The sequence below is a fragment of the Pygocentrus nattereri genome, chromosome 4, assembly GCF_015220715.1.
Source record: "Pygocentrus nattereri isolate fPygNat1 chromosome 4, fPygNat1.pri, whole genome shotgun sequence".
Classification (NCBI taxonomy): Eukaryota; Metazoa; Chordata; class Actinopteri; order Characiformes; family Serrasalmidae; genus Pygocentrus; species Pygocentrus nattereri.
This window is the reverse complement of record NC_051214.1, coordinates 11,672,081-11,698,851: the sequence shown is the minus strand read 5'-3', so window position 1 is coordinate 11,698,851 and position 26,771 is coordinate 11,672,081. Positions and strand designations below refer to the sequence as shown.

Genomic DNA, 26,771 nt, shown 5'->3' with positions numbered 1-26,771 from the left:
TACCTTGGACAGCGTCTCTACTAATTCTCACCTTTTTCACACTCCATAATTTGCTAAATCCCACGCACACCACGCTCTCCATGTAATGAGCCTGAGCGTAGTGTAGTGTACTATAATGACAGTCATGTTTACTAAGGTACCTTATAGAGGCTCCGCCTTTTATTTCCTCTACATCACCATTAGTACTTGTGATGAAAAGCGATTTATGACTAACTGTAATATATTATAATGATGTATCAGAATGATGTAAATACATTACACATAATTCTAATCTGATTTTGTTTTTTGTTTGCTTTTGGTAGAAACTGTGGTGGTAGTTCATACACCCCTTCTAATTAGTGAATTCACCGGCTTTAAGGTCCAGCCTTTACTCAAGCGATCAGTTATGCACACAGAGCTTGTATAATCTCCATAGAAAAGCATTGCCAAGAGAACGGGATGCTCTACAGCATCCACACAGGAGCCTAAAGTCACAAAGCCCAATCCCATTTCTTATTTTTAACCCTGCCCCTTATTTTTGAGTGTCACCTTGCCATTTAGAACAAGTTACAATGGGTAGTGGTTGAAATGGACTGAGACTCAAATAAAGAACAGCATCACTTCATTAACAGGTGCTGTGTAGGTCACCCTGCCAGCCTGCAGTGACAGCAGAGGAGGGTAAAGTTCAGCAACTTCACTGCTGGGCTTTAGTTACATTTAGGACATCATATGCCTTTAAAGAGGGGGGATGCAATAATTATTTATTATTGCCCACCTCTAAGTCTTCAATGATATGAAGCTGAAGTCAACTATTCGCCAGCTTCTTGTTCAAATTTTCTTTTCCCACCTTAAATGGAGCAGCTGTTACATTCTGGCGCTTCAGAGGTCTGTACTGCTGGACTTTTTAAGGTGGGATGGGTGTTTTAGTTAGCTAGATACCAAGACGTCAGCATAGGACTATCAATTTTAATACTTGTTATGAAAAAATTCTGAAATTTTTAGCAGTGAAAATACTCACATTTGTGGGTTTCTTTGGTCATCTTGCAGGCTTTTCTTTTTTTGCCTCATAACACTCCGTTTGGAGTCCTGCAAGACTGTGTTTGAACTGCAGCACAGGCTCATCAAATCAAATCAAATTTATTTGTATAACGCTTTTTACAATGGATGTTGTCACAAAGCAGCTTCACAGAATTCCAGAAAAGACAAAGTTTTAACAAGAATGTAAAACCCCCCCAGCAGGCAAGCCAGGGGCAACAGTGGCAAGGAAAAACTCCCTCAGAACTGAGGAAGAAACCTTGGGAGAAACCAGGCTCACCAGGGGGGACCCATCCTCCTCTGGTCAAACTACCTACAAGTGATTATACTACTAATATTAATAGCAGTAGTATTCGTAGTAGTAATAGCTAGGAGTCTATGAAAACATCAGTGTAAGGTGAGCAGCTAGTCCAAGGTAGCTGGAGCATGGGCAGCTGGACTGAAGTGGGTAGCAGGAGGGCTCGACAGTCGGTCGTCCTTCAGTGTCCAGCCGGACATGTGGGCGATTGTATACTCAGGAAAAAAAGGAGGGACACACAGGATGGACACACTTCTTATTAATAACTTTAAGCAGGAAAAACACTGGATGAGTTACAAATTTTTTGGACCTATAGTGTATTTTATTTATCTAAAAATAATACATTTGAATGACGTAAATTCAATGTATTACTTATTTTGAGCATCGTTCTCACATTGTATCATCGTAATATTTGTGTGATATGTGTGTGTATGTGTGTTAAGTCTGTCCTGACTGTGTCCTTGTGTCTTGTACCCCTTTTACCCCAGGCACAGACAGGGACAGTCCCAATAACCTGGAGAAGCCCCCAAACCCCCGCAACCCCCCTGTGAAAAAACCTAGACTCCCCCAAAACAGAAACCAATCCTTGGACCACCCTGGTACTGTGTGTTTGAGTGTGTGGGGCTGTGTATGACATGAATATATTTCACTTGCAGATTATCATCATTAATGAGTTGTGCATCCATCACAGGATTAGTTACATTTGAGCCGCATTAATTTTTGTGTTTCCTCTCTGTGACCAGAGGAGAGGAAAACACTTTTACTGAACACACTCCCCTCTCATGAATTAAAAATGTTCCATGTGGGATGTGAGAGTAATATTCACACACCACAGTAGTAAACAAATTATTTAGGAATGTGAAAAATGTGCAACTCAGGATTTGTACCCATAATGTCCACAGATCTCCCAGATAATGAACAGTTTTGATTACAAATGTGTCAAAATACGAAATAATTAAGCAAATAAACATTATTTATTAATTATTATTTTAAAGCATTACATTTATATGAAAATGTCTATTATTTCTGAAAAAGTGGGAAAACCGAGAATAAAAGCACTGTTAGCTGTCTAAAGAACATTTGGAAGCTGTGATTTCAACCAAAGCGTTTCTTGATAAGTACCAACTGAAAGAGTCCCCATAGTTTTGCATATTTTGTTTTCTGTTTTACAGTGTATGTGTATACACACACACACACACACACACACACACACACACATTGGAAAATAGGAAACAAAATGTGTAAAACTATGCGCACTCTTTCAGTTGGTACTTATCAAGAAATGCTTTGGTTGAAATCACAGCCTCCAAATCACGATCAGGCATTATGACCACTTCCTTGTTTCCACGCTCATTGTCCATTTTTAAGTTAAGTGATACATTTTTGATCCCACAACCGGGGAAATTCCACCTCCGCATTTAACCCATCCGTGAAGTGAAACACCACATACACACTAGTGAACACACACACACACTAGGGGGCAGTGAGCACACTTGCCCGGAGCGGTGGGCAGCCCTATCCACGGTGCCCAGGGAGCAGTTGGGGGTTAGGTGTCTTGCTCAAGGACACCTCAGTCATAGACTGTCAGCCCTGGGGATCGAACCGGCAACCTTCCGGTCACAGGGACAGATCCCTAACCTCCAACCCATGACTGCCCCTTTTTTACCTTGTTACCCTGGGGTCAGGACCCCCTTGGACCCTCACAGACAGGTACTATGTGTTAGTGAGTGTTGTGCTGGTACAAGTGGATCAGACACAGCAGTGCAGCTGGAGTTTTTAAACACCTCAGTGTCACTGCTGGACTGAGAATAGTCCACCAACCAAAAAGATTCAACCACCAGTGTCCTGTGGGCAGCGTCCTGTGACCACAGATGAAGGACTAGAGGATGACCAACACAAACCGTGCAACAGCAGATGAGCTGTCGTCTCTGACTTTACATCTACAAGGTAGACTGACAAGGTAGGAGTGTCTAATAGAGTGGACAGTGAGTGGACACAGTGTTTAAACTCTAGCAGTACTGCTGTGTCTGATCTACTTGTACCAGCACAACACACTCTAACACACCACCACCACGTCAGTGTTACTGCAGCGCTGAGAATGATCCACCACCCAAGTAGTACCTGCTCTGTGAGGGTCCATGGGGGTCCTGATTACTAAAGAACAGGGTAAAAGGGGCTATAAAGTATCAGAGGAACAGATGGACTACAGTCTGTAACTGTAGAACTACAAAGTGCAGCTATACAGTGAGTGGAGCTGATAAAATGGACAATGAGCATAGAAACAAGGGCATAATGTTATGCCTGATCAGTGTATATATCAGATTTTCTACCATTTTTGTTTAACTATTATTTTAATAGACTAATATTATTTATTTTGTGTAATTTAATATCTATTCCATATGAATAATAATGATGAAATAGTTTTGTGTTTGATATGCATAAAAGTAAATGAAGCAATACAAAGAAATAGTTCATGTGGACACCCTAATACTTAATATAATATTAAAAATTATTATATGAAAACGTAAAGATTGCTATTTTATGCATACTGTAAATTTAAAAAGTCCCCCTCTCTCTCTCTCTCTCTCTCTCTCTCTCTCTCTCTCTCTCTCTCTCTCTCTCTCTCTCTCTCTGTAGACATTGGGCTGCTGCCTGGTAACAGTGAGCCCTTGTGACAACTGTGCACACCTCACCTGCCAGAGGCTGACCAGAGGGTTGCCATGACAACGACGACAGAACATACTTAGAAACGTGAGAAAAAGAAATCCACCAGTGAAGGGGATAGGCGAGGGTGAAGCTGCGCGAGTGACAGTAAAAAATGACAAAAATAAAGAGGTATGAAGAAACGAGGCTGCAGGGGCTGATAATATCATAGCATTTATGAAATCGGTTGCACTTAGATTGGCGAACGTGAATGTGGTCCCACACACGTTCTCGTTCCATGCGCATCCCTCTCGGTCTCACGATGATGTCATGAATAAAACTGTTGCCAATAGTTACTGACAGATTATTGATCATTTTCAATAATTATATGTTGACTCTATTATAAAGTACTCATCACTCACTTTCTTGCTATTGCTATGGGGCCAAGCACCAAAATAATGAAGTATTATTATTATTATTATTATTTAAGCCTTTCTATAGTTTGTTTTTTTTACCATTATGCGTTCAGTTCAAATGAGAAATATATTTGTATTTGTTTATCAAAAAACCATTAGATATTGCATTGTTTGCTCTCACAGATAAATGTACAACTGCTTTCTGAATCCTTTGCTATGTTTGAGACTTGAAATTTAGTTGTTGATATTTCTATCTGTCTTTGCTTTCATGAGCTGATGTGTATTATATTTTGTAGAAAAAAAGACAAGGATATTATATATATGAATTAAAGAATATGTTCAGAAAGGTATGAGAGTGTCAGTAGAAATTCTTATTGATGGCAAAACATGTTTGTTTAAAGGCCAGTTTAAAAAAAATTACATCTTAAAAAATATAAAATAAAAGTCTCAATCCCACAGCTGTGCTTGTAACTGTTTTATGTCAGGTTTCCCTTGAAAAAGATTTATATGAGCTCATCATGATGGATGAATAAAGAAATAGTGCCTGATTTTCAAAGTGGTTTTGTTTAAATCAGATTTGTTTTAAATTTGCTCTATTGCATTATCGTTTTTATAATCCTTGTCACGTTTATCTTCTGCATAAGCCTAAAACAAACCCACCACAGTATGTGAAATGCAAATAAAAACAGAAAAGAGTGATTTATATATCCACTTTGACCTCTATGTAAACAAAAGCAGTACAAAAAACAAGATATTTAATGTCTTAACAGCATCATTTTTGTAAAGATGCACTCTAAAACTGATACCCACAACACATTGCAAAAACACTGGGACAGGGGCAATTTAAGACTAGGAACGTTTTTAAAAGCGGTGATGCTTTGGTATAAATGAGGCACCTGAGCAAGGTCCAGTCCTTTATGAGCAAGAATAGATTGAGGCTTACAATTTTGCCAAAAATGCATCCATAGCCTTGCAAGGATTTTAGCTATTTCACCCACTATAGTGCATACTATAGCAACAATTAGCAACAATTGCTAAATTTCCTTCGGGATCAATAAAGTATCTATCTGTCTATCCATCCATCCATCCATCCATCCATCCATCCATCCATCTACTATTACCAAAAGATTCAGGGAATCAGAGAGCACTGTAGTACATGAAATACCTAAAAACCAATATTCTTCTGTGGTGGATATCATAGCGTGGTGTCACGAATAGTTTATTAAACTGTTGTCAATAATCACTGTTTGTTGCTGCATCAAATGGTTAAGACTACACTAAGCACAGCTGAAGCCATATGTCAACACTGTCCAGAAATGCTGCCAACTTCTCTGGGCTCGACCTCATCGGAAATAGACTGATGTGCCATAGTAACGTGTATCTTGTCTAAATGAGTCATTTGAAATAACCAACGTCATGTTGTCTGGGCCAAAGAAGAAAAGGGCCATCCAGATTGTTACCAGTCTGTCACAGTATGGGGGGGTAGTAGTGCCCATGGTATGAGTAACTAACAGATCTGTCAAGACACCATGAACACTAAAAGATATATAGACATTTAGGAGCAACGCATACCTCCTTTTAGATGTCCTCTTTCTCAGGGATGTCTATGCTTATTTCAGCATAACAATACCAAGCCACATTCTGCACACATAACAGCATGACTGCAAGATCAGACAGTCTGGGTCCTGGACTGGCCTGCCAGACTACTATTGACAACGCGCAGGACATTATGAAGTGCAAAACACGACAATGAAGGCCCCGTATAGTTGCACAGATGAAGAGTTGTATATAGGTCAAACAATACGGTCAGTACTGTCTCAACCTTTTTGGAATTGAGTTTGTATAATGAAAGTTCAGAAAGGTGTGAGCAATAAAAGAGAAAGATAGTTGCAGTCTTAATATAAGATGCTGAATAAACTATGGCTTTGAGATGTACGACGCTGCACTATATCATCACTGTTTGGAAATTTCAAAATTTTGTGGTTTGACGGTAGGGTTGACCACAAAGATGAACCTGTGTCAAATGTACACCACCTACTGTTCTCCAATCAGTTGTCAAATAGGTTCATATTAATTGATTAAAATTACATCAAAATATATTATTAATGATTCATGTTGGTGTTACAAGCTTTATTTTTGTACACCAAATATAAGATGAACCAGATTCAGATATGAAAATATATATTAGGACCTATATGATGTAGACAATCTCAATGTAATCGTAAAAATGCTAAATAATGAAAATAGGAAAATAATATTTGGTTTAGTGATGCATATGCACTAATTTTACCAACAGGTGGCACCAGCATGTGGAGTTTTGAGTGCTCCAGAACATTTTTATGGGTTCAAAGCATCAGAAAGCTTGTTTCTCCTATTACTACTAATAATATCGGCCGATATCAATCAACTGCAGTCTTATTGGTGTTATGAAAACATTGGCAGTAATTATGAACTGTGGTTGTGCCGCCGCTGGGATTCTTGGGAATAGCTCAACTAGTCTGCCTTGAAGTCCCTGTAGTTACTAAATACATAATAAATATATAATAAGCCTGGAATTGATGGGGTTAAACCCAAAACACCAGCGTGATTAGTTATAACACCAAAAAAATTACTTTTATAAAGACAACCAATGAAAAAAATATGTGCTAATTAACAAAAGCAAAACCTGTTTGTAATCAAAAATCTAAAAAGATTGTAATCAAAATCATCTGAAATTATCTGTCACAAAGTTCTCACATGATTCATGCAACATCTGCAGTACATCAGGTGTTTTAATAGAACAGTGAGGTTTCAAAGTTTTAGTTAAAATGACTGTTTACGCAAACTAGGCTGCCGTGGCTCATTAAAGAAGCTTCAGCAAATTTGTTTAAGTGTCTTGAATTCATGCTACACAAACACTGCAAATGAGGCTTGAGGTGGAGTGACTCAAATTACACTAGACACTTGGTGTTTAGTACCTGAGCCTGAAACTGTTTATGTAAACTCAGCTCTTCACGGTTTGCAGCTTTGCAAACCAGAGGATGGCCTTTAAAAGAATGGTTCACCGAAAAATCTCATTCTAATTCGGTCCAATTTAGTTTTCTGTCTCACCTTTAACATAGGTAATGAGCCAAGACATGTCTGATGCCTGAAATTTGCTTCTTTAGGCTAAGCTCACCCCAAAAAAGATTCAGAGTGACAGAGACGTCCATTGCTTATCAGCTACATTAGCCTCGTGGCTCATGTTCATCACAATTATGTGTTTAAGTGCAGTTCAATCTAGAAGAACTGCAAGAGAACAAAACCATCACAACTTTAATTAAAGGGGAGCTCCACCAATTTTTCAGACTTTCTGCATAATTAAAAGCTTAACATGTCAATTTAATCATTGAGAGTGGTTTGGTGTAAAATTCTGTGTTCTAGACAAACTTACAGGGTCAGAATTCACAGTGGTGGAGATAGGAACCAGACGTCTGAAGAGTTTAACGCCTCTAAACGCTTCCTCACAGATAGATAGTACGTGCAATGCTAATGAATTCGCTGCCTGATGTCTGAGACATTGTGTTACAATAGTACTGTGATACAGTTTTGGTCTGAAGCTTATTTTTATCTGTTTATTTTAATCCATTGAAGAGGTGGAGAGATACATAAATTGAGTTCTGAGGCAAAATAGTCCTCAAAGAAAACTTGTTTTTTCATAAACATTAGATAGAAAACATGTGGTTCACTGGTGGTTCTGGATAGTAAATAAAATGCCTATATTTGCATTGTAGACATCGTGACCCCCGGCTCCTATCACCACCACTGTAAACAAATGTATGTTTCTCTGCAAATTAACATTTTACAACAACTCGCTCTGACTGACTTTGCTTATATCACAATAACTGAGTTATATAGAAATTTTTAAAAAATCAGTGGAATTCCCCTTTCAGTACATTGAACTGTAATATCTAAAGTGGACTCCAATTCTCTGTAAGAGTGTTTGTCTACAGGCACCAGCAGGGGGCATCATCTGCTAACACTGACCATTTTCAGCATCCAACAAGAGGAGCTGGAATGGAGCGCTCTACATCCTACACTCCCTCACGCCACACACCATGAAACTGTCGACCAGCTTACATTCCGCAGGTTGTCATGAGCAACCGAGCGGCGATCCCTTTCCGCCCGGTGATGCGGTGAGTCAGACGTAGGCGCTAGAGGAGAGAAGGTGCATCAATCATCGTTAAGATGATGGAGCACACACAGTATCACTGATCACAGTTGATGATCTCATCCTGCAAGGTTCATATCTCTGTTTTGTATCTCCTCTCTCTCTTTCTCATGCTCTCTCATTCTCTCTCCCTCTCTCTCTCTCTCTCGTTCTCTCTCTTGATTACGTAAGCTCTGTTCAGAGATGTGTCATTTTCTACAACTAAATCAGGAAGAACCTGAAATACTGATCCTTCTCATAAAGCTGCTTTATGAGAGGCTCAGCTCTTCAGCTTCATATACCAAACCTGATGTAGAAACCTGGGTACGGTCTTAGACTCTGAGCTCTGATTTATCCCACAGTCACTAAAGTAGCTTTTAAGTATTGTCATTTGTGAGACATTCCTAAAGTTCGCCTTTTCTATCTCAGAGTGACACAGAGAAACTTGTTCATGCACTTGTTACGAGCAGAGTCATTACTGTAAAGCTCTTCTTACTGGAGAAAACAATCCATCATCCACAGCTACAGAATGCAGCACGGATCCTAACAAGAACAAAACATTGGGATCAAGAACTTTACCGGCTGCCTGTATCTTTCAGGATAAATGTTAAAGTTCTGCTATTAGTTTTTGAGGCTCTAAATGACCTTAAAGCACCTGCCTACCTCTCACAATGTTGGTTATTTATATGTGCTCTTAGATCTACAGACTGGTGTTCTACAAATTTCTTCTATAAAATACAGAAAATGGCCATTATTATGCTTCTGAACTGGAACTCAGTTCTATGTTTTATTAGACAGTCAATCTGATCTGTCATTACTTTATATTATTTAATCTAATACTCATAGTTTCTTCTATTACTGTTCATCTTTGTTACCTGTCTGTATTATTTAAAAAATCTTTTTATTAATTGAATACTATTAAGTATTATACACCTTTCTACACCCCTCTCTAGTAATATACACTGCTACCAATCAAAAGTCTGGACACTAGTCTGTGTGTGTGTGTGTGTGTGTGTGTGTGTGTGTGTGTGTGTGTGTGTGTGTGTGTGTGTTTCAGTCTGGTTGGAAACGCATGTCAAGTGGCTTCTCTTGAAATTCCTTGAGAGAATCATGATCAAGTCTGTATGAAACTCAGAGTCAAGGTGCTAAAACAGCAAGTAGGTTTGATATATACTTTATAATATATACCTTCAAAAAACAATAGAGTAACATGAGGGTTAAGAAAGCCCCCCAGGGTTAGATGTGCCCTTTTTTAATGACCAAATGATGAGGCCAAATCTAATCATAACGTATTTACAGATTGGCTGTGATAATTAATTCTTAAATTTCATCTGGATCCTTGCATTCCTGGGCTTTATTATAACTTCCTGAGGCCAGTTGATCTGTCTTTTCTCACTGAATAATTCACTGAATAATGCGTTTATATTAAGATGTAAAAGAAACTGGTTAGAGTGGAGAGAGCTGTACACTGGTTTTCAAATGAAAAGAGATTTTCTTTCACAGTAGATATGTGAAGTGTGACCTTTGGGGTACATAGCCCACAAAGACATGGTGTAAAATGCCCTTTTTAACATAATTCCCCTCAAATTATTACGCAGGTTAGATGTTCGCTTAAGTTTCATTGTGCTACTGTTAGTGTAATATGTAACAGATCAACTTGAAAACTAGTTTATGTAGTAATAATCAACTAAATTAGTTTTATTCAATTCAAAAATGATTTATATAAATATACTTAATATATATGCGCAATTCTTTTAGGTTGAACTGACGAGCCACTGTTAATAGCTAAAAAATGTAATAATAATTGAACTAAATCAATACAAATAATACCAATATGTAATGTACCATAATCACAATCACTATATCATTAATTAACAGACTGGACATTTCAAGTGTTTCTATTTTATTTGCTGTTTGTCTTTTGCCAAAGTTTATTCAAATGAAGTGGAATCATTACTATAAACTGACAAATTTTTCATTTTAAACTACATTTTTTATTTTGTACTTTGAATAATAACCCAAGTTCTTTTGTCTTTGTTTGGCAAACTATTGGTGCCTAAATTGTGCATTTTGTTTATTTTCTAATTGAAAATAAGTGAACACTTCCTCTACAGACAACACACTTCAGCACATTTCAATGCAAAATTACCACTTTATACTTTGATACAGTAGGATCCAGAATGTCTGAGCCCACATAAAAGAACTGTTGCTGGTTCCTAATTTAAAAATGAAATATAGTTTTGTTAAAAATTCTTCACAAATACTTCCTGAAAGTCAAAAAGGCTGCTCTGATACCAACTTCCCCATGACAAATTCGGAGTAACGCACAGCCTTGGGTGGCTTTTCGCTTTAATAAAACAGCCGACAAATGAAGTAGACATTGAAGTGACATTGTTTAGCCTGTTAGCTAGCCGACTAGCCTAGTTCTAGTCAAGAAAATAAGCTGTCAGCCCCTCAGTTGAAATGAAAAATGGGTTCTTACTTCATCAATACACTTGGTGGTCCAAGCAAACAGATTCATTTACATTTACAGCATTTAGCAGACTTACAAGAAGTGCTTTGTCTATCTAAAGAAAGTAGCTTAGAGAGAAAGTCCTGAGCTCAGATACTGCTAGAAACAAAAAGTCACTGTAGATACCCAGAAAAAAAGGAACAGAGTTCTGTGCCATTCAATGCAATAAAATACAATACAATAAACTACAATACACAGTGCAATACAATAAAATATAAGTGCAGCTTATAATTCAGTGCTCATTTAAGTGCTGTGTAAAGAGATGTGGCTTCAGTCTGCATTTGAAGACAGCAAGAGACTCTGCTGTATAGACGGCCAGTGGGAGTTCATTCCACCACTTGGGTGCCAGCACAGAGAACATTCTCAGCGCTTGTCTTCCACGTGCTTGAAGGATGGCGGGTCAAGCCGAGCTGTACTTTAAGCTTGAAGGGCTCATGGTACAGTTCGAGATTTCACCATTGCCATCAAGTAGGTAGGGGCTGGTCCATTTTTGGCTTTGTAGGCAAGCATTAGGGTTTTAAATCTGATGCGTGCAGCTACAGAGAGCCAGTAAAGGGAGCGCAGCAGTGGGGTGACGTGGCTGAACTTGGGCAGATTGAAGACGAGTCATGCTGCCGCATTCTGGATGAGTTGCAGAGGCTTGACATGCATGGGAAGACCAGCCAAGAACAAGTTGCAGTACTCAAGCCTCGAGATGACAAGAGACTGCACTAGCACCTGGACGGCCTCTCGGGTGAGGAAGGGTCGGATCCTATGGATATTGTACAGGAGAAACCTGCATGACCGAGTCAGGTTCACGATGTGAGTTGAGAACAATAACTGGCCATCGAGAGTCACATCAAGACTTCTTGCCTCTACAGATGGAACAATCAGAGAGTTCTCGAATGAGATGGCAAGATCATGATTCATTCCATTGACAGCACAAGGATTTTTTTCCTGTCACAGCAGAAACAGAGAGTTGGTGTGCGCATATTATTGATTTTGCAATGGCTTTGAATGCAGCTTAGCCAATCAGATTTTAGGACTGGAACAATGTGTTTTATAATGAGAATAAAAAAATTTAATTAAACAGTAATAATGCCTAATTATGCAATAATGCATAAAGTGTTTTGTTTTTGGTCAATTAAGTTTAGTATTCATTTCAAGAAGTATAAAACAAATACATTTTTTGGTAGTGGACACAGACCTATGAGCCTGCTATGCTAAATAGTAATTAGCCTACTTGTTAGCAACTTTGTTAGTCTTCAAATTAGCGACTGCTTAGTATTTTGCTCGCCTACATTTACTACATTTTGAGGTAAAGTCAAGGCAGCCGCTGTGGCCACTCTGGTAGTCTTAACTATTATTTGTCTCTGGCTATTAGGCATCATTAAGTCTAGGCCTAAACCTATGAGAGAGCATACATTCATATGACAGAGTAATGAAGACATTCAGGAAAAAAGTCCAGGCACTGGTTGCTAATTGGCCATTAATTTCTGCCGCTGACACTGGTTCATGATCCGTCCTCTTGGCTGAGTGAACACAGAATCTAGAGCTTCTAATTGGACTGCACCAGTGGATAAAAAAGAATGTAAATAGAAAGTCAGAAAAGCATGTGGGCCTGTAATAAATAGGCTAGGTCTTAAAAATTGAATGAAAAAAGTGCCAACGATGGTGTGAAGAGGATATGAAAGTTTGAAAATTAGGTTACTTGGGCACTTTGAACAGCATATTCCTAATATAGAAAACAACATCAGAATAATAAGGCAACTAAAATGTTGATATGATTGAAAAGAGACAATGTATGTGAGAATGCTTGTGGTGTCCTGGATGAGTTTATTTATGAACATAAGCAGCAAAAAATATGATATGGAGGCAATTTAAAACGGTTACAATGAAAAGAAGACGTTTATAAAAATTTGCTTGCGCAGTCATGGAGCTCAGTTAAATTGAGTTCATTGAAGGACCTCAGATCATTTAAAAGAAGGACCTAAATTCAGGTCAGTGAGAAACCTCAGTTCATTTCAGTGATGGATCTTAATTCAGTCCAGTTTAATGCTGAACCTCAAATGATTACAGTTGTGGACATTGGCTACTTTCAATGATGGAACTCTATTCAGTTCAATGTTGGAACTTAATTTAGTTCAGCTTATGATGAACATCAGTTCGGGTCAGCGATGGTTCTTGGTTCAGTTAAGTTCAGTGAAGATGATGAACCTCACTTCTACCAGAAAGATTCCGGAGACGAACATGAAGGAAGGAAAATTTATTCTTCGTAATATTTAACAATTCCATAGATAACATTTTTTTGTAAGTTAAAGTCATTGGCTTGGGCCCCGCGATCGACCCAGGTCATCTAACATGTAGAGCCTTGCAGATCCTGCCATATAGGGTCCAACTGGTGGCAGCGGGGTGGAAAGAGATGAATGACGAAACATCAGCATCTGAAAACAGCAAAGCAAGTGTGCAAGTCAAGTCACTTTAAAAACAGATGGAAGCTTGTGATTGGTCAGAGTAATGAGTTATGTAGCATTGGAGTCTCCCTGGCAGAACTTGCGCTAAAGCTCTCATTTAGATTCAAAGGTGGTACTCAACTCGGTACAATGTAGGACATCAATTCAGTGATGGATCACATTTCAGCACAGTTCAGTGATGGAACTTAACCCCTTCGGACCCAGCGTTCATTGCAATGGACATGACATATTTCTGTCTCTAAACCAATAAATACCTTGTATTTGAATGATGTCAGTAATGCTGGTTACTGATTGGATCCTGATTATCCAATCACAATCATGTCATGACTTTGAGCATGCTCTGAGAGAGTCACAGACATCGGCCAAGACAAGCATGGCGGAGCAACTGCAGAGAGGGAGAAGTAAGTACCCATTTTCAATCAAAAATATACATTTATGCTCATGCTAACCAAACAAATTTGCTGTCAGCATATGTGTAACTGTTGCAAATGATAATATTTGAAGTTATTTTGAACAAATATATTATCATTAATTTACAGGATTTTTTAAAAGTACGATGTCCATTGCAATGGACATCAGGAGTTGGGCGAGCTAAGCTAACACTCATATGTTTAGTGTCAGTATATACAGAAACAAAATACTTGTAAGCTTTCCATAAGCAAAGTGTGGTGTCACAGTATATTTATTCATGATTATAAATTTGTAAATATATATTTTTTGTACAAAATGTTCTTATAGAGTATAGAGTCAAAGACTTGAATGTCTTGTAAATGGAGAGTTATCCGAACTTGACTCCTTGAATTCAGGAGATGAAGATGACACTTCCTTTGAGAATCCTCCAATTCATGAGGATCATCCCATGAGACCCTTTGAATACTTCAAACGGTATATACCAGATGAGATCTTCAGTTTGATGGCTGACAACACAAATGTTTATGCCTTGCAAAGTGCTCCACGATGTTTCAAACCAACAAGTTCAGGAGAAATCAGAACCCTAATTGGTCTCCACCCCGCTATGGGAGTGATGAAAATGCCAAGAGTTTCCATGTACTGGGAAGCTGGGATGGACACTGGTATTTTTCAAAACACCATGCCCTGTGACAGATTCTTCCAGCTTCGGTCACATTTGCATTTGGTCAATAATTTGGAGAAGCCAACTGAGAACAATGATGTGTTTTTCAAGGTACGTCCTCTCTATGATGCCATACGCAGTAGATACTTGGAGCTTCCACTAGAGGAGAACCTTGGCATTGATGAACAAATGGTGCCATTTCGCAGAACTCTGTCAAGCAATTCATCAAAGGCAAGCCACACCCATGGGGGGTGAAAATATACTTCCTGTGTGGGAAAAGTGGCATGGCCTATGACTTCCTGCTGCACCAAGGTACTACAACTATCACAACAGCACAGTAAGCAGCTGGGACTTGGAGCGGGAGTGGTGTACCATCTTAGCCAGTGAATCACTGGCCAACCACAAGTTGTATTTTGACAACTATTTCACAACGTACAATCTTCTGGAGCTGCTAGCTGAGAGGAAAATTCATGCCGCTGGGACAGCAAGGGTCTCTCGCTTTGCCAGGCCTCCTCTACAGTCTGACAAAGAGATGGCTAAAAAGCCTCGAGGAAGCTGTGATGAAGTTGTAAGCCGTGATGGTAAGGTTGCACTGGTCAAATGGTATGACAACATACCAGTTCTCATTGGCCTCTAACTTCGTTGGTGTTGGCACAATGAATGAAGTTCAGTGGTGGGACAAAAAGAAGGCCCAATTTGTGATGGTGTCCCGTCCAGAGGTGGTTAAGTTGTACAATGATGCAATGGGTGGTGTTGACCTGCTTTGTCAGTCTGTACCGTACAGAAATTCGGTCAAAAAAGTGGACCCTGAGAATGATAACACATGTCTTTGACATGGCTGTGGTCAACTGTTGGTTGGAGTACAGGCTGGACGCCAAGAGGGCCAATATCCAGACCAAAGACATCCAGGATCTCCTCCATTTCAAGATGAATGTGGCCCAGTGTCTGGTGAGAGTCCATAAAACAGTGGCAGTAAAACGTGGAAGACCCAGTATGTCTCCAGAACCACAGCATGTCCCCCCAGAGACCAGTTTGCAGACCATTTCAGGATGTAAGGCCTCTACCTAAAGTGCAGTATGACATGGTTGACTACATGCCAAATTATGATGTAAAGAAAGAGGCTACCAGATGTAAGATGCCAAATGTACAGGTTTTTGTGTACTTTTGTGACAAGTGCAACATCCACTTGAGCTTTGTGCCCCAACGAAACTGCTTCAAGGCTGCAGGTTCCAGGTTCCAGTTCCATTCCAATTTAACATGTTATAAGTTCATTGTCCTACAATAAAATGTATGGTTATGTGTTGTAGTTCCATAATAGTTTACTGAAGGCAAAACTGATTTCAGGTACTCTACAATCATACATCTTGTGTTCATGTGCATGTTCAGATTGTGTTATTTCCCTCTCTTCTTGCAGGCTCTGGGTTTTCCTGGTGATGACATCACTGCTGTTCCCTACCCATGCTGTGACATACTGATCAAGTTCATGTGCATGTTCAGAACTGTACACAGACTCAAACACATGCAAACATCCAGTTCCAGATGTTTAGGTCGTACCTGATTGATTACTATGTGGAAAAACTCAGCCTTATTCTTCCTAAGTTTTTATGACATTTTATGCCCATTGTGTTGCGATGTCCGTTGAAATGGACATGAAAAAAAACTATTAAAAACATGAGTTAGCAAAAATTTCATTTTTTCAATTTGTTTTTATGTTGGAAAGGAGTCACAATCAGTTTTAAAAAAATTTTTTGGCCCAGCAGAAAAAATGCGGGTCTGAAGGGGTTAATGTAGTTCAGTTTAATGCTGAACCTCAATTCAGTTCAGTGATGGACCTCAGATAATTTCAGTGACGGACCCCAGTTCATTTCAGTTTAAAGCTGAACCTCAATTCAGTGCATTGATGGAACTTAATTCAATTATTTTAATGAACTTCAATTCAGTAACAGAACTCGGTTCATTTCAGTTCAAAAACGGAACTTGGTTCAATTCAGTTCAATGATGGATCTCTGTTCAATTCAATGGTAGACTTGTTGCTGTTTTGACGTGCTCTCCCCTAACAGTGTAATCTAATGGAAGAAGATGAGTGATATGTGAGAGAATCCCTACTTATAGTGAAAATATGTGAGTCAGAGAGATATGAGTCAGAGAGATGTGTGGAATGTCTTTCCATTTTGCATCGTGGCTTATGAAAAAAGCCAACCACACAACAGATCAGGGGGTGTGATTTCACATCTGTGAAGATCGCATCCATGCAGGTACTCGGAGTGTGTAGGTGCAACCTGCCGGGCAATTATAAAGTGTTAGTGTAAGCCTGCATGCGTGTGTGTATGTGCGAGTGTGTGAGACCATGTCCTTTGTTGCAGGGTGTATGCATGTGCATCATCAGAGAAAAGAGAAAGCTTGCTATGACCCATAAAAAGAGGGAAAAAAAAGCTTCAATGCCAGTAATTACTCTTTAGCTGTTACTTAGCAACATGATTTCAAATTCTAAAGGAGCGTCAGAAAAAAAAAAAAAGCAGAAGATTGCGGGATAAGCGTGAGTGGGTAGAAGGAGGGATGAAAAAAGCAGCGAGAAGAAATGTCTCTCTGCAAGCGTGTCCTTCTCTCAGGGTTATGAAATGCATGCATACAGTCATGAAGGAAGCTGGTGGGTCTTTCTTTCTCTGACATTCACTTCAGTTCCAGTCAGACCTGAGAGAAACCATTGACTAGTTTAAAAAAGTCTTTCCAAAACTGTCAGAAAAGAAGATCTGCAGTTTTATGAGGAGCCACCTGGGATGCTTTTCCAATAAAACTGAATTGGTGCTTAGAATTTCTGCCTAATTAAATGGTTAAGATGTTTAAAAAAAATCCAGACTGTAGAGTTTAATGCTTTTTAATGTACAGAAATAACAAAGATATTATAACATATACCACACCTGATGTCTGAAATACTCTATTAAGATTTTGGCCCAGAATATATTTTTTAATTCCAATTGTGGTGGAGAGGTACACTGAGGGTGTTATAAGGCAAAATAGAAAGAAACCTTTTTTTTTGTTTTGTTTTGTTTTCAGATTTACAACTACTTTACATTAATCAACATTACATATAAAAACTCAGAAATGCGAGTAGGTTCACTAGTTATTTTGGAAAATAAAAAAATGAGTATATTTGTGCTGTAAACATCTCGTTAACCAATTCAATTTAGTTCAGTTCACTCCTTAACCAGTTCACTTCAGTTCAGTTTGCTCCCTAACCAATTCAATTTAGTGATAGACCTCAATTCAGTTATTTTTCTGTGGTTTTATAAGTTGGAATAGACAAAATACTGTGGTGCCACATTTTAAAAATACTATCAAAAAATATAATATGTATTGCTTTTTATTCAGCATTTCACATATTGCAATACAGCTAATGTTGTAGAATAGGCTACAAAAATTTAATTAAAACAAAGGCTTTAGTTTAGCTGTAGCTGCTTTTCTCACATCTCTGGCAGGAAACCTTTTCGCGAAAGTTGAATAGTTTCTTGTAAAATGTCTCTCAATGTTTTACTTTTTACGATGCTAAAGTCAGCTTCTCTTTCACCAGCTTCTTGTTCAAATTTTCTGGCTCCACCTTAAATGGTGCCTGAGATGCCAGAATGTATATGCTGCACCATTTAAGGTGGAATGGAAACGAGAAGCGAGTTATTGTTAAAACTGGGTTGAATGATCAACAGAGATTTGCAAAGGGAGGATTATTTTGTTTTTACCTAAAAATCCAATTCTGCTGTAGAGCCACAACAGGACAGTAAAAGGGCCACATGCAGCTCCGGAGCTGCATGTTACCAACCCCTGCTCTAGGGCATGCAGATCAGGCTTTTTGACTACAATGTAAAGGTTCTGCACCAATTAATTTTTTTCCTAGAGCTGTATGTCCAAGCCAAGAACCATCAGGGGAAGCTTCACTTTTAGGGAGTCAAAAGTGTCATCTGGAGATCAAAGAGGTTAAGAGAGCAAGAGGAACCAGAGCAGGACAACCTCATCTGGAATCCTGCATCTTTAGAAATGTCACACTCCTAAAAATAAAGGTTCCTAAACAGTTCCTAACTTAGACTAGCAATTCTAGGAAAAACGTTTAATTGACAAACGCTTTACATTATGTGGGGATTCTTAACATTTTAAAAAGGTTCCTCGAACTCTCATGTCATTTACCATAATGGTTCTTTAAAGAACCATCCACTGAAAGGTTCTTGGGGAACCCAGGCATCACTCTATGGAACCCTTTTTGGCACCTCTATTTTAAGGCTGTGCAGTAACCTGCTGCAAATTGGCTGGATAGTGACTCATTAGCAGAGGTGACAAGGTACCACAGACTGTTGAAGCCAATGAGTCATACTCTGCTGGTACTGAAAGAGGAGGAGCTGGACGAGGTCAGCTAACTCTGTGAACTCTGCACAGCAAAGTGCAGGACACTGTCGAGGTGGCACCTTCGCTGGACAGTTGTGCGTCACGACTGCTATGTGGCGTGGGAGGAAGAAGCAGGAGTACAAGCCCTTGCTTTCATAACAGTCCAACCTGAAATGCTTTAAAATGTAAAGACATTTTACTATAAGTATATCACCGCTATCTGAAAAAAACCTTGTATCTACATTTTTGTCGTTTTTCAGTTTACGTCGTCATCTGAAAATGCCTGTTGCCCTTTACATTGAGTGTAAATTTCATGATGAATGGACCAAAGGAAACGGCCCAAAATTACTCAGAAAAAATGCAGGTTCCATTGACTTACACTAAAAGTAAAGTTGTTTTTTTCCTTTTCCTATAAAGTTACTATTTTGGTGATACAAGGTTTTCTTACGACAGCAGCTCATCTTCATATGATACAGCGTTTTGGGCTACAGCAATTTACTTTAAATATGCACTCTATATAAAACTTGCTAAATGAAAAACGTTGACAAGCAGACTGTTGGTTTAGAGAAGATTAATGACCAGGCTTTTAGGCCCCATATGTAGGCCCACGCAGTTCCTCTCTCTGATGGTTTTGTATATTGAATTATTTATAGTAGTTACTGAATAATGAGTCTTAAGATTAATACCTAAATAATAAGCATGCAGTTTATCATTTAACTTCAAGAGCCTAACAAATGAGCCCAATATCAAGCTTTAGCTGAATTAAAAGATTACTAAAGGACCTAAATGGTGGAATAAAAGTATTATTGAATGAAATGTATAAGAAAGAAAGAACATCTGCTGATTAACCCTGTTTCAAAATAAGCTGTTAAGCTTTACTGTGTTTCATTGAATCGACCCGCTCGATTAGCTTGTTGCCAATTCAATCAAGACCCCCTTGAAGAAGCACAAAGGCAATATGAAAACACATTGTCCCACTCCGGGCTCTCCAAGATGTCTAATCGCTGCGTAAATGTTTTCGAAGCCTTTTGATTGGCACTTGGATAACTTTTCTGAAGCTCTGTTTGAACAGATTGGTGAAGGTCATTCTTTTCACAGCTTTTTTAGACGTGAAGCACCACAAGAATCTTGCTTGTAACTTATTCATTGCCTTTCTCACTTATTTTTAGCTGGCTGAAGATTCCCACAAGTTCTCAAGTAGCTTCAGCTCCTTAGCTTTTTTCTAAAGAAAGAAAGTGACAGTGTCAACTGCCATGTGATCAGTTTAACAAATTCATGTTTTCATGGAATTTCAGCAGCCTCTCCAAATGAAAACTGTAACTTGAGAACTGGTGTGGTGAAGATGCTTCAATCTTTGCCACAAAATCTGATTCCGGAGGATGATGCTGTTTTCTTGCAATGCAAAATGCAGAAGAATAGATTACTTAATTCAAGAAAGACAATGCATGCTGGGACTGAACACAGACAGAAATATAAAGGTGGGTCAAATTTTGACTTTATAGGCTAAGTGAGAATGTTAGAAAACATAAAGGTTGTCTATACGTGTGGACAGTGGTGGACAGTAACTAAGTGAATGTAATTAGTTTCTGTACTTAAGTAGTTTTTTCATGTATCTGTACTTTACTTAAGTATTTCCATTTTGGGTGACTTTTTACTTTCACTCCACTACATTTCAGAGTCAAATATGTGACTTTTTACTCCACTACATTTTGAGAAATCTGTCGTCCTTTTGGTTTCTGTGTGTATAAAAACATAACATGTCAAAACAAAAGAAGCACAAAGTAAGAACACCAATCAAGGCACAGCGGTCACTTAGTTCTGAGCTTGTTTTGACCTGTTGGTCATACCGACCCAGTGCATCACACGGTTCAACATCAGTGCAGCAGCGTAAAACTTTGGGAGCACATGCGACACCTAAAAAAACTAACCTAACTTTGTGTAAATAGACCACAATATAGAAATATGTCCACATATGCAGTCGTGACTGGCCTGTTTCTTTTCTTTTGGATTATTTCCCAAAGCAAGATTTCTGACCTGCTTAAGAAACAGCTTATACTATCATGAATTCAATGCTTGTCTAAGTTGGTTTATGCAAGTCTGCTTCTGGTTTAGCTGGTCACTCAGCATGGTCATGCTAGCTGATTAGCATACCACCATCCAAAACAGTCCATCCGCTGGAGGCTTATTTTAAGTAACAAAACATCTGAACAGTACAGGCTGAACAAGATAAAAAGGCACTAATGGTAAAAATGTCTTGTGCTTGTCTGTAATGTCAAAGTTACCCAAATACATAAAGCATAATGTTTTACAATTTCCCATTTTCCAGCTTTAAAAGCAAGTAGAGCAGCTATAATTGGTGTTAAACCCGGTGAAAGAAAGTACCCAGCACTTAGCATCGGTGCTAACAACAGACAATCCATATAGAGGGGCTAGCATAATCTAGCATTAGTGGATCAATTAGGTCCCTTATGAAGTGAAGGTTTAAACCTAATAAATGTGCAGCTGGTGCAAATCCATGACTGTATGACAAACAACCACATACAATCCTGTTAAGGGTCATATTGAGCAGGAAAGGACATCTTACAAACTGAATTTAATATCCAACTTGGACCGTAGCAGCTTTTGTAGCGTACAGGGCTAGATACTCTCACCGATGACATTAGGAGCACCACGTTTGTCAAATGGCAGTAAGTTCTGGTTATGTTGACATAACTGATTTGTCCTGTTTGTATTCTGGCAACGTTTTATAACGTGTTTTTGCACAAACAATGTCAGTATCTTGCAGCCAGTAGTAAACTGAGAATAGCTAGTTAGCTTCTTGCTAACACAACTTTACTTCAACAGCTAGGCTACAATTTCCAAATGTGTGTTTAGCTACGACAGCTAGCTAGCATTAGCTAGCTTTTTGCTAGGATTTTTTAGGATGGAAGCTACGAGCAGACAAGACCATTTGCTGGAAGGAAACCTTTTGCTTTTAGAGAACTTAGTTTTTTTTAGCCTTTTGGCTGAGAAGTGTGCAAAAACACTTGTGTTTACAAGTAATCGCACCCTTTTTCACACGTTCTTACTTTCTCATTTTTCATGATAACATTTTTTTCATGTGATATCCATGGCATATATATAAGCCGCCGTACATTTTTATAGCTTCGTTCTGCTTCTGCTTTGATGTGCCTCTCATCCTCACATGCCGTCTTTGATCATAAGGCTGGTATAAAGGGTGACACACGCAAGGCACACCTGATGCAATGCAAAGCACATTCATGATCTATACGAGCCAAAGGTGTCTCACCAGAAACCACCTATTGAATTATCTTAACAATTGAATTATGCAAAAATCTGAAATTCACCTTAAATCACCCAGAGCTGAGTTCATTCTTAATGTTTACAGTCGATTCGAACTCGTGCTACATGAATGCAGGTCAAGACAGCATAGGATGACAGTTAAGGTGATTCTCATGCTAAACTGTCAAATCTTTTTAGTCTAGGATTAGAATTAATCTTTGTCATAGGCTTAAATACTCATCTATGACCAGTGCTGAATGTGCCTACTAGGCGGAAGGTCAGTGTCCTGCCTTCTGGCACAGCTGAGCCACCCGTTGCCTCAACAGAGTCTGACCCACTCCAAGGTTTAAAGTGGTGGCCAGTGAATAGATATCGAAGAGCATCCAGATAATATCCCGATCGAGAATCACTTTTTGGCAAGCACAATACACATCTATAGACATGCCTGCTGAGCAGAGGAGGTAGAGGAACCCTTGTATGAGGCTGGTGATGGTCACTCTGACCTGGTTCTGGAGCAGCTGAGACTGGAAAGGTGTCCCACTCTTGGTCATCTTTTTAATGTGCTTGTAGAGGTAGCATCCCGTGGCACCAGTGACTGTCAGCATCATGCTCAAGCTCAGCAAAGCCATCACCATCGTCAAAGTGTCTAGTGTGTCCAGAAATTGACTTAACTGGAATGTAGGCCAGATGGAAGCAACTGAGCCGTTTACAATGGTGCTGTTGACCTCGGGCGAATTTAGAGCGTAAAAGATGCTGTAACCCATCAAGAATTCCAATACCAAGTACACTAGGAAGTAGATCTTGGTGGAGATGAGGAGAAAATACATTGTGACTTTGATGTTCTTTCTGAGCCAGATCAAAGGTGCCTTCTTAACTGGGACGATGTGACTTCAGTAGAAGATCCTGAGCCACAGGTTGGTGGGAATGCTAACACGGACTGCGTAGAACATTAACACCTCCACGGCATGCCTGAAATTGCAGCTCAAAGCTGTGAGCTGCAGGCTCAGGTGTAAGATTAGGCTGAGCTGGAATGCACTGGTGGAGAAGACCGTAAGTACCAAGAGGGTCATCAGAGGCTGCCAGACTCTCATCTCACCACCTGGAGGAAAGATTAAGCAGAAAACATAAAACATGTTCATCAGAAGACCCAGCAATGCACAAGGTGCATTGATGACAACCGAAATCCTGAACTCTATGAGGATGAGCCAAACAAGAGGCAACAGGGTTTCATCTGAGGCACTCTCTTGCCTTCCGCCTATATCACAGGGAAAGGCTCTTTAAAGATCATACGCAGCTATCATGAAAGATCATTATAACTGGACTGCACTGGAACACTTGGCTGGAAACTTCTCAGGGCTGCTCCTGAATATTTGGGGGGCTTAACTGAAATCCACATGGCAGTAAATGACAATAATATAGCAAAATGATTCAAGATTGTCAGTAATGTAGTAAAATAGTTAAAAATAACAGTAATGTGGCAAAATAATTAACAATGACTATGATGCAGAAAATGTATTATTATAAAATTACAGTAATTTCGCAAAATCATTCAGAAAGACACTTTTTGTAGGAAAATGATTCAAAAATGATAGTAATGTAACATAATCATAAAAAATGCCAGTAATATAACACAATGATGATATAACAATGTAGCAAAATGATTTGATTATGATAAAAAATTATAAAATGACAGTGATTTAGCAAAATGGTTCAGAAAGACACTATTGTAGCAAAATTATTCCAAAATGCCCTAACATAGCATAATCATAAAAAAATGCCAATATAACACAAAGATTACATACCAGTGATGTGGCAAAATGACTTAAAATGAAAATGTCATAATGACAGTGATGTAACAATGATCCAAAATGACAATAATGCAACAAAATCATTCAAACATGACAGTAATGTAACAAAATGATCAAAAATTACAGTATTATAGCAAAATGATTCAATATGACAGTAATGAAACGAAATGATCCAAAATGACAATAATGGAACCAAATGATTCAAAATATCAATAATGCAACAAAATGATTCAAACATGACAGTAACGTAACAAAATTATCAAAAGTTACAGTATTATAGCAAAATGATTCAATATGACAGTAATGAAACGAAATGATCCAAAATGACAATAATGGAACCAAATGATTCAAAATATCAATAATGACACAAAATGATTCAAAATAATGATAATGACACAAAATTATTCAAAAAGACAACAATGTAGCAAAATTATTCAAGATGGCTATAATGTAATAAAATTATTCAAAATTACAAAAATGGCACAAAATGACTCAAACGTAATCATAATATAGCAAAATCATTCAAAGCAAAATGATTCAAAAAGACAATAATGATTCAAAATGACAATGTAGCAAAATTATCCAAAATAACAATAATGAAAGAAAATGATTCAAAAAGACAATAATAAAGCAAAATGATTCAAAATGACAATAATAAAGCAAAATGACTCAAAAAGACAATAATAAAGCAAAATGATTCAAAATGAAAATAATAAAGCAAAATTATTCAAAAAGACAATAATGATTCAAAATGAAATGAACCTTTATTGTCATTACACATTGTACTTGTACATTTGCGCAACGAAATTGGTTTAAACAAATTAAATAAAAGATTAGAGCTACAGTTAACTATACAGGCGTAAGCATAAATTAACTAAGCTCTCCTATTTACATACTAAGCTTTCCTATATACACAAGTGATTTCCTATATACACAGTGGATAATTGACATATGCAGCATCAATTATTGCACATTATATTTTGTTTTTAGCAGCATTGCACTTATCCCTGTAGGTAGACAGAAACATCTGCCCACAAAATGACAATGTAGCAAAATTATCCAAAATGACAATAATGAAGCAAAATGATTCAAAAAGACAGTAATAAAGCAAAATGACTCAAAAAGACAATAATAAAGCAAAATGATCCAAAAAGACAATAACACAGCAAAATGATTCAAAAATGTGACAACAATGTAACAAAATGGTACAACAATGTAGCAAAATTATTAAAATGACAATAATGAAGCGAATGATCCAAAAAGGCAATAATGATGCAAAAGTATTCAAAATAACATTAATGTTGCAACACTGACAATGATGTAATAAATGATTCAGATTGACAATATGGAATTCCATGGTGGATGTTAGAAAGGATCTCTGTAGAATATGTGTTAGCTTAATTTCACTTAAAACACCTCACAGTTTGTTATTTATTAAACTCCATGTTTTGTGAATATCATTAACATTTACCATCTGACTCACATCATTCTGATAAGTAGACCACCTTTATGCAAAGTGTTTTCTTTTTTGTAAAGTCCCTCCACATAGACACATGTCTCAAACAAAAATAATGTTTGCTCACAATAACAGACAGCGATATGAAATATGTTTATTTATTCGTAGAGGTGTCCAGCTTTTTTTAAGCTAACATTTGAATAGGCCTTGTACAGCAGAACAACAGTAATAACCTGATGAGATTTCATGTTTCTAATTACCCATGAAATATAGGTGTCCAGGCCTTCATGTATGAAGATCTCACTACTTTTCAGGTTGTTACAACGGCAAGGAGGAGATCAAAGCAACTACACTGGTTCTTTAAAGGTGTGAATTAACATGTATCTAGTGCAAAATCTATGACTAGCGCTCACCTGTAGGCTGCACTGACAGGCCCCCTCCACCAAGCAGTCCATATAGCTTCATCTCAGCATGCGCACAGAGTCTGCTTCATTTCAATGCCTGTCTGCCTCTATTAAACACAACACTTACCACATGTATCAGTACACTTCTTATCCAAAGCAAAAGGTCAGTGGAAACTGCTTTCTAATATGATGTCTTTAATTATATCAGCCTCTGATAAAGGTCACCTGTGACCTGCTCAACCTGTAACCATGGGAACAGACATCTTAATGCCAGGTTCTGATGGCTTATAGGGAACCTCCTGGACTTGTGGTGTGGCTCCTTTGTGTTTAAAATTCTCCTCCTCTTGCCCATTAGCCAATGTACCTTTTTAAAAAAATGACCGTTTCCTGTCTGTGAATCATGGTTGGAGCAACGGGGAGCCCTCGGGGACTTTAGGCTGTCAGAGAATGCCTAATGATCTCTGGGAGCTGAAAATACATCTGTATATTTTAGTTCATATTTATTTAGTAGAATTGTCATGCATGTTGTATTTACGCTACAAATATTGCTGTAGTACACCTTAAGTTTTGGTTGAGAGCAACCAGGAGAGCAAGTATGAAAATTTGTCAACTGACTTTTTTTCTGGTATCTATATAGACGCAACCAAGTGTCACATTGGTTAGGGCTTCAGGTGCTGAACTAAAGGCTTGACATGTCAGAATAATCACTAACATAATTAAGAACTTACAGAGGAATCAACCAAACACATTTTGATTTACACTGGGTGGGACCAAGTTTCTTAGAAATAAATGTCATTGTAGGCCCCAAATATTAGCTCAGAGGTGCCCAGATCTTTTTGTTCTTGGGGTGTTTGTAGTGGAAATCTAGAAACGGCTG

The 26,771-nt window shown here is 38.3% G+C and overlaps 1 protein-coding gene across 3 annotated transcripts in view; it reads left to right on the top strand.

Annotated features, from left to right (window-relative positions):
* The window catches only part of LOC108427497 (capping protein, Arp2/3 and myosin-I linker protein 3-like), a 125,773-nt gene extending 120,707 nt beyond the window's left edge, over positions 1 to 5,066 (top strand). For 2 of the 3 annotated variants that reach the window (XM_017697689.2, XM_037538226.1), the window contains exons 39-40: positions 1,801 to 1,911; positions 3,950 to 5,066. In XM_017697689.2, the coding sequence (XP_017553178.2) occupies positions 1,801 to 1,911; positions 3,950 to 3,987 (149 nt within the window). In that variant the 3' untranslated portion in view covers positions 3,988 to 5,066. The remainder of the gene's footprint in view (positions 1 to 1,800; positions 1,912 to 3,949) is intronic. The other variant, XM_017697690.2, reaches the window with a different exon arrangement.
* The last annotated feature ends 21,705 nt before the right edge of the window (positions 5,067 to 26,771 follow it).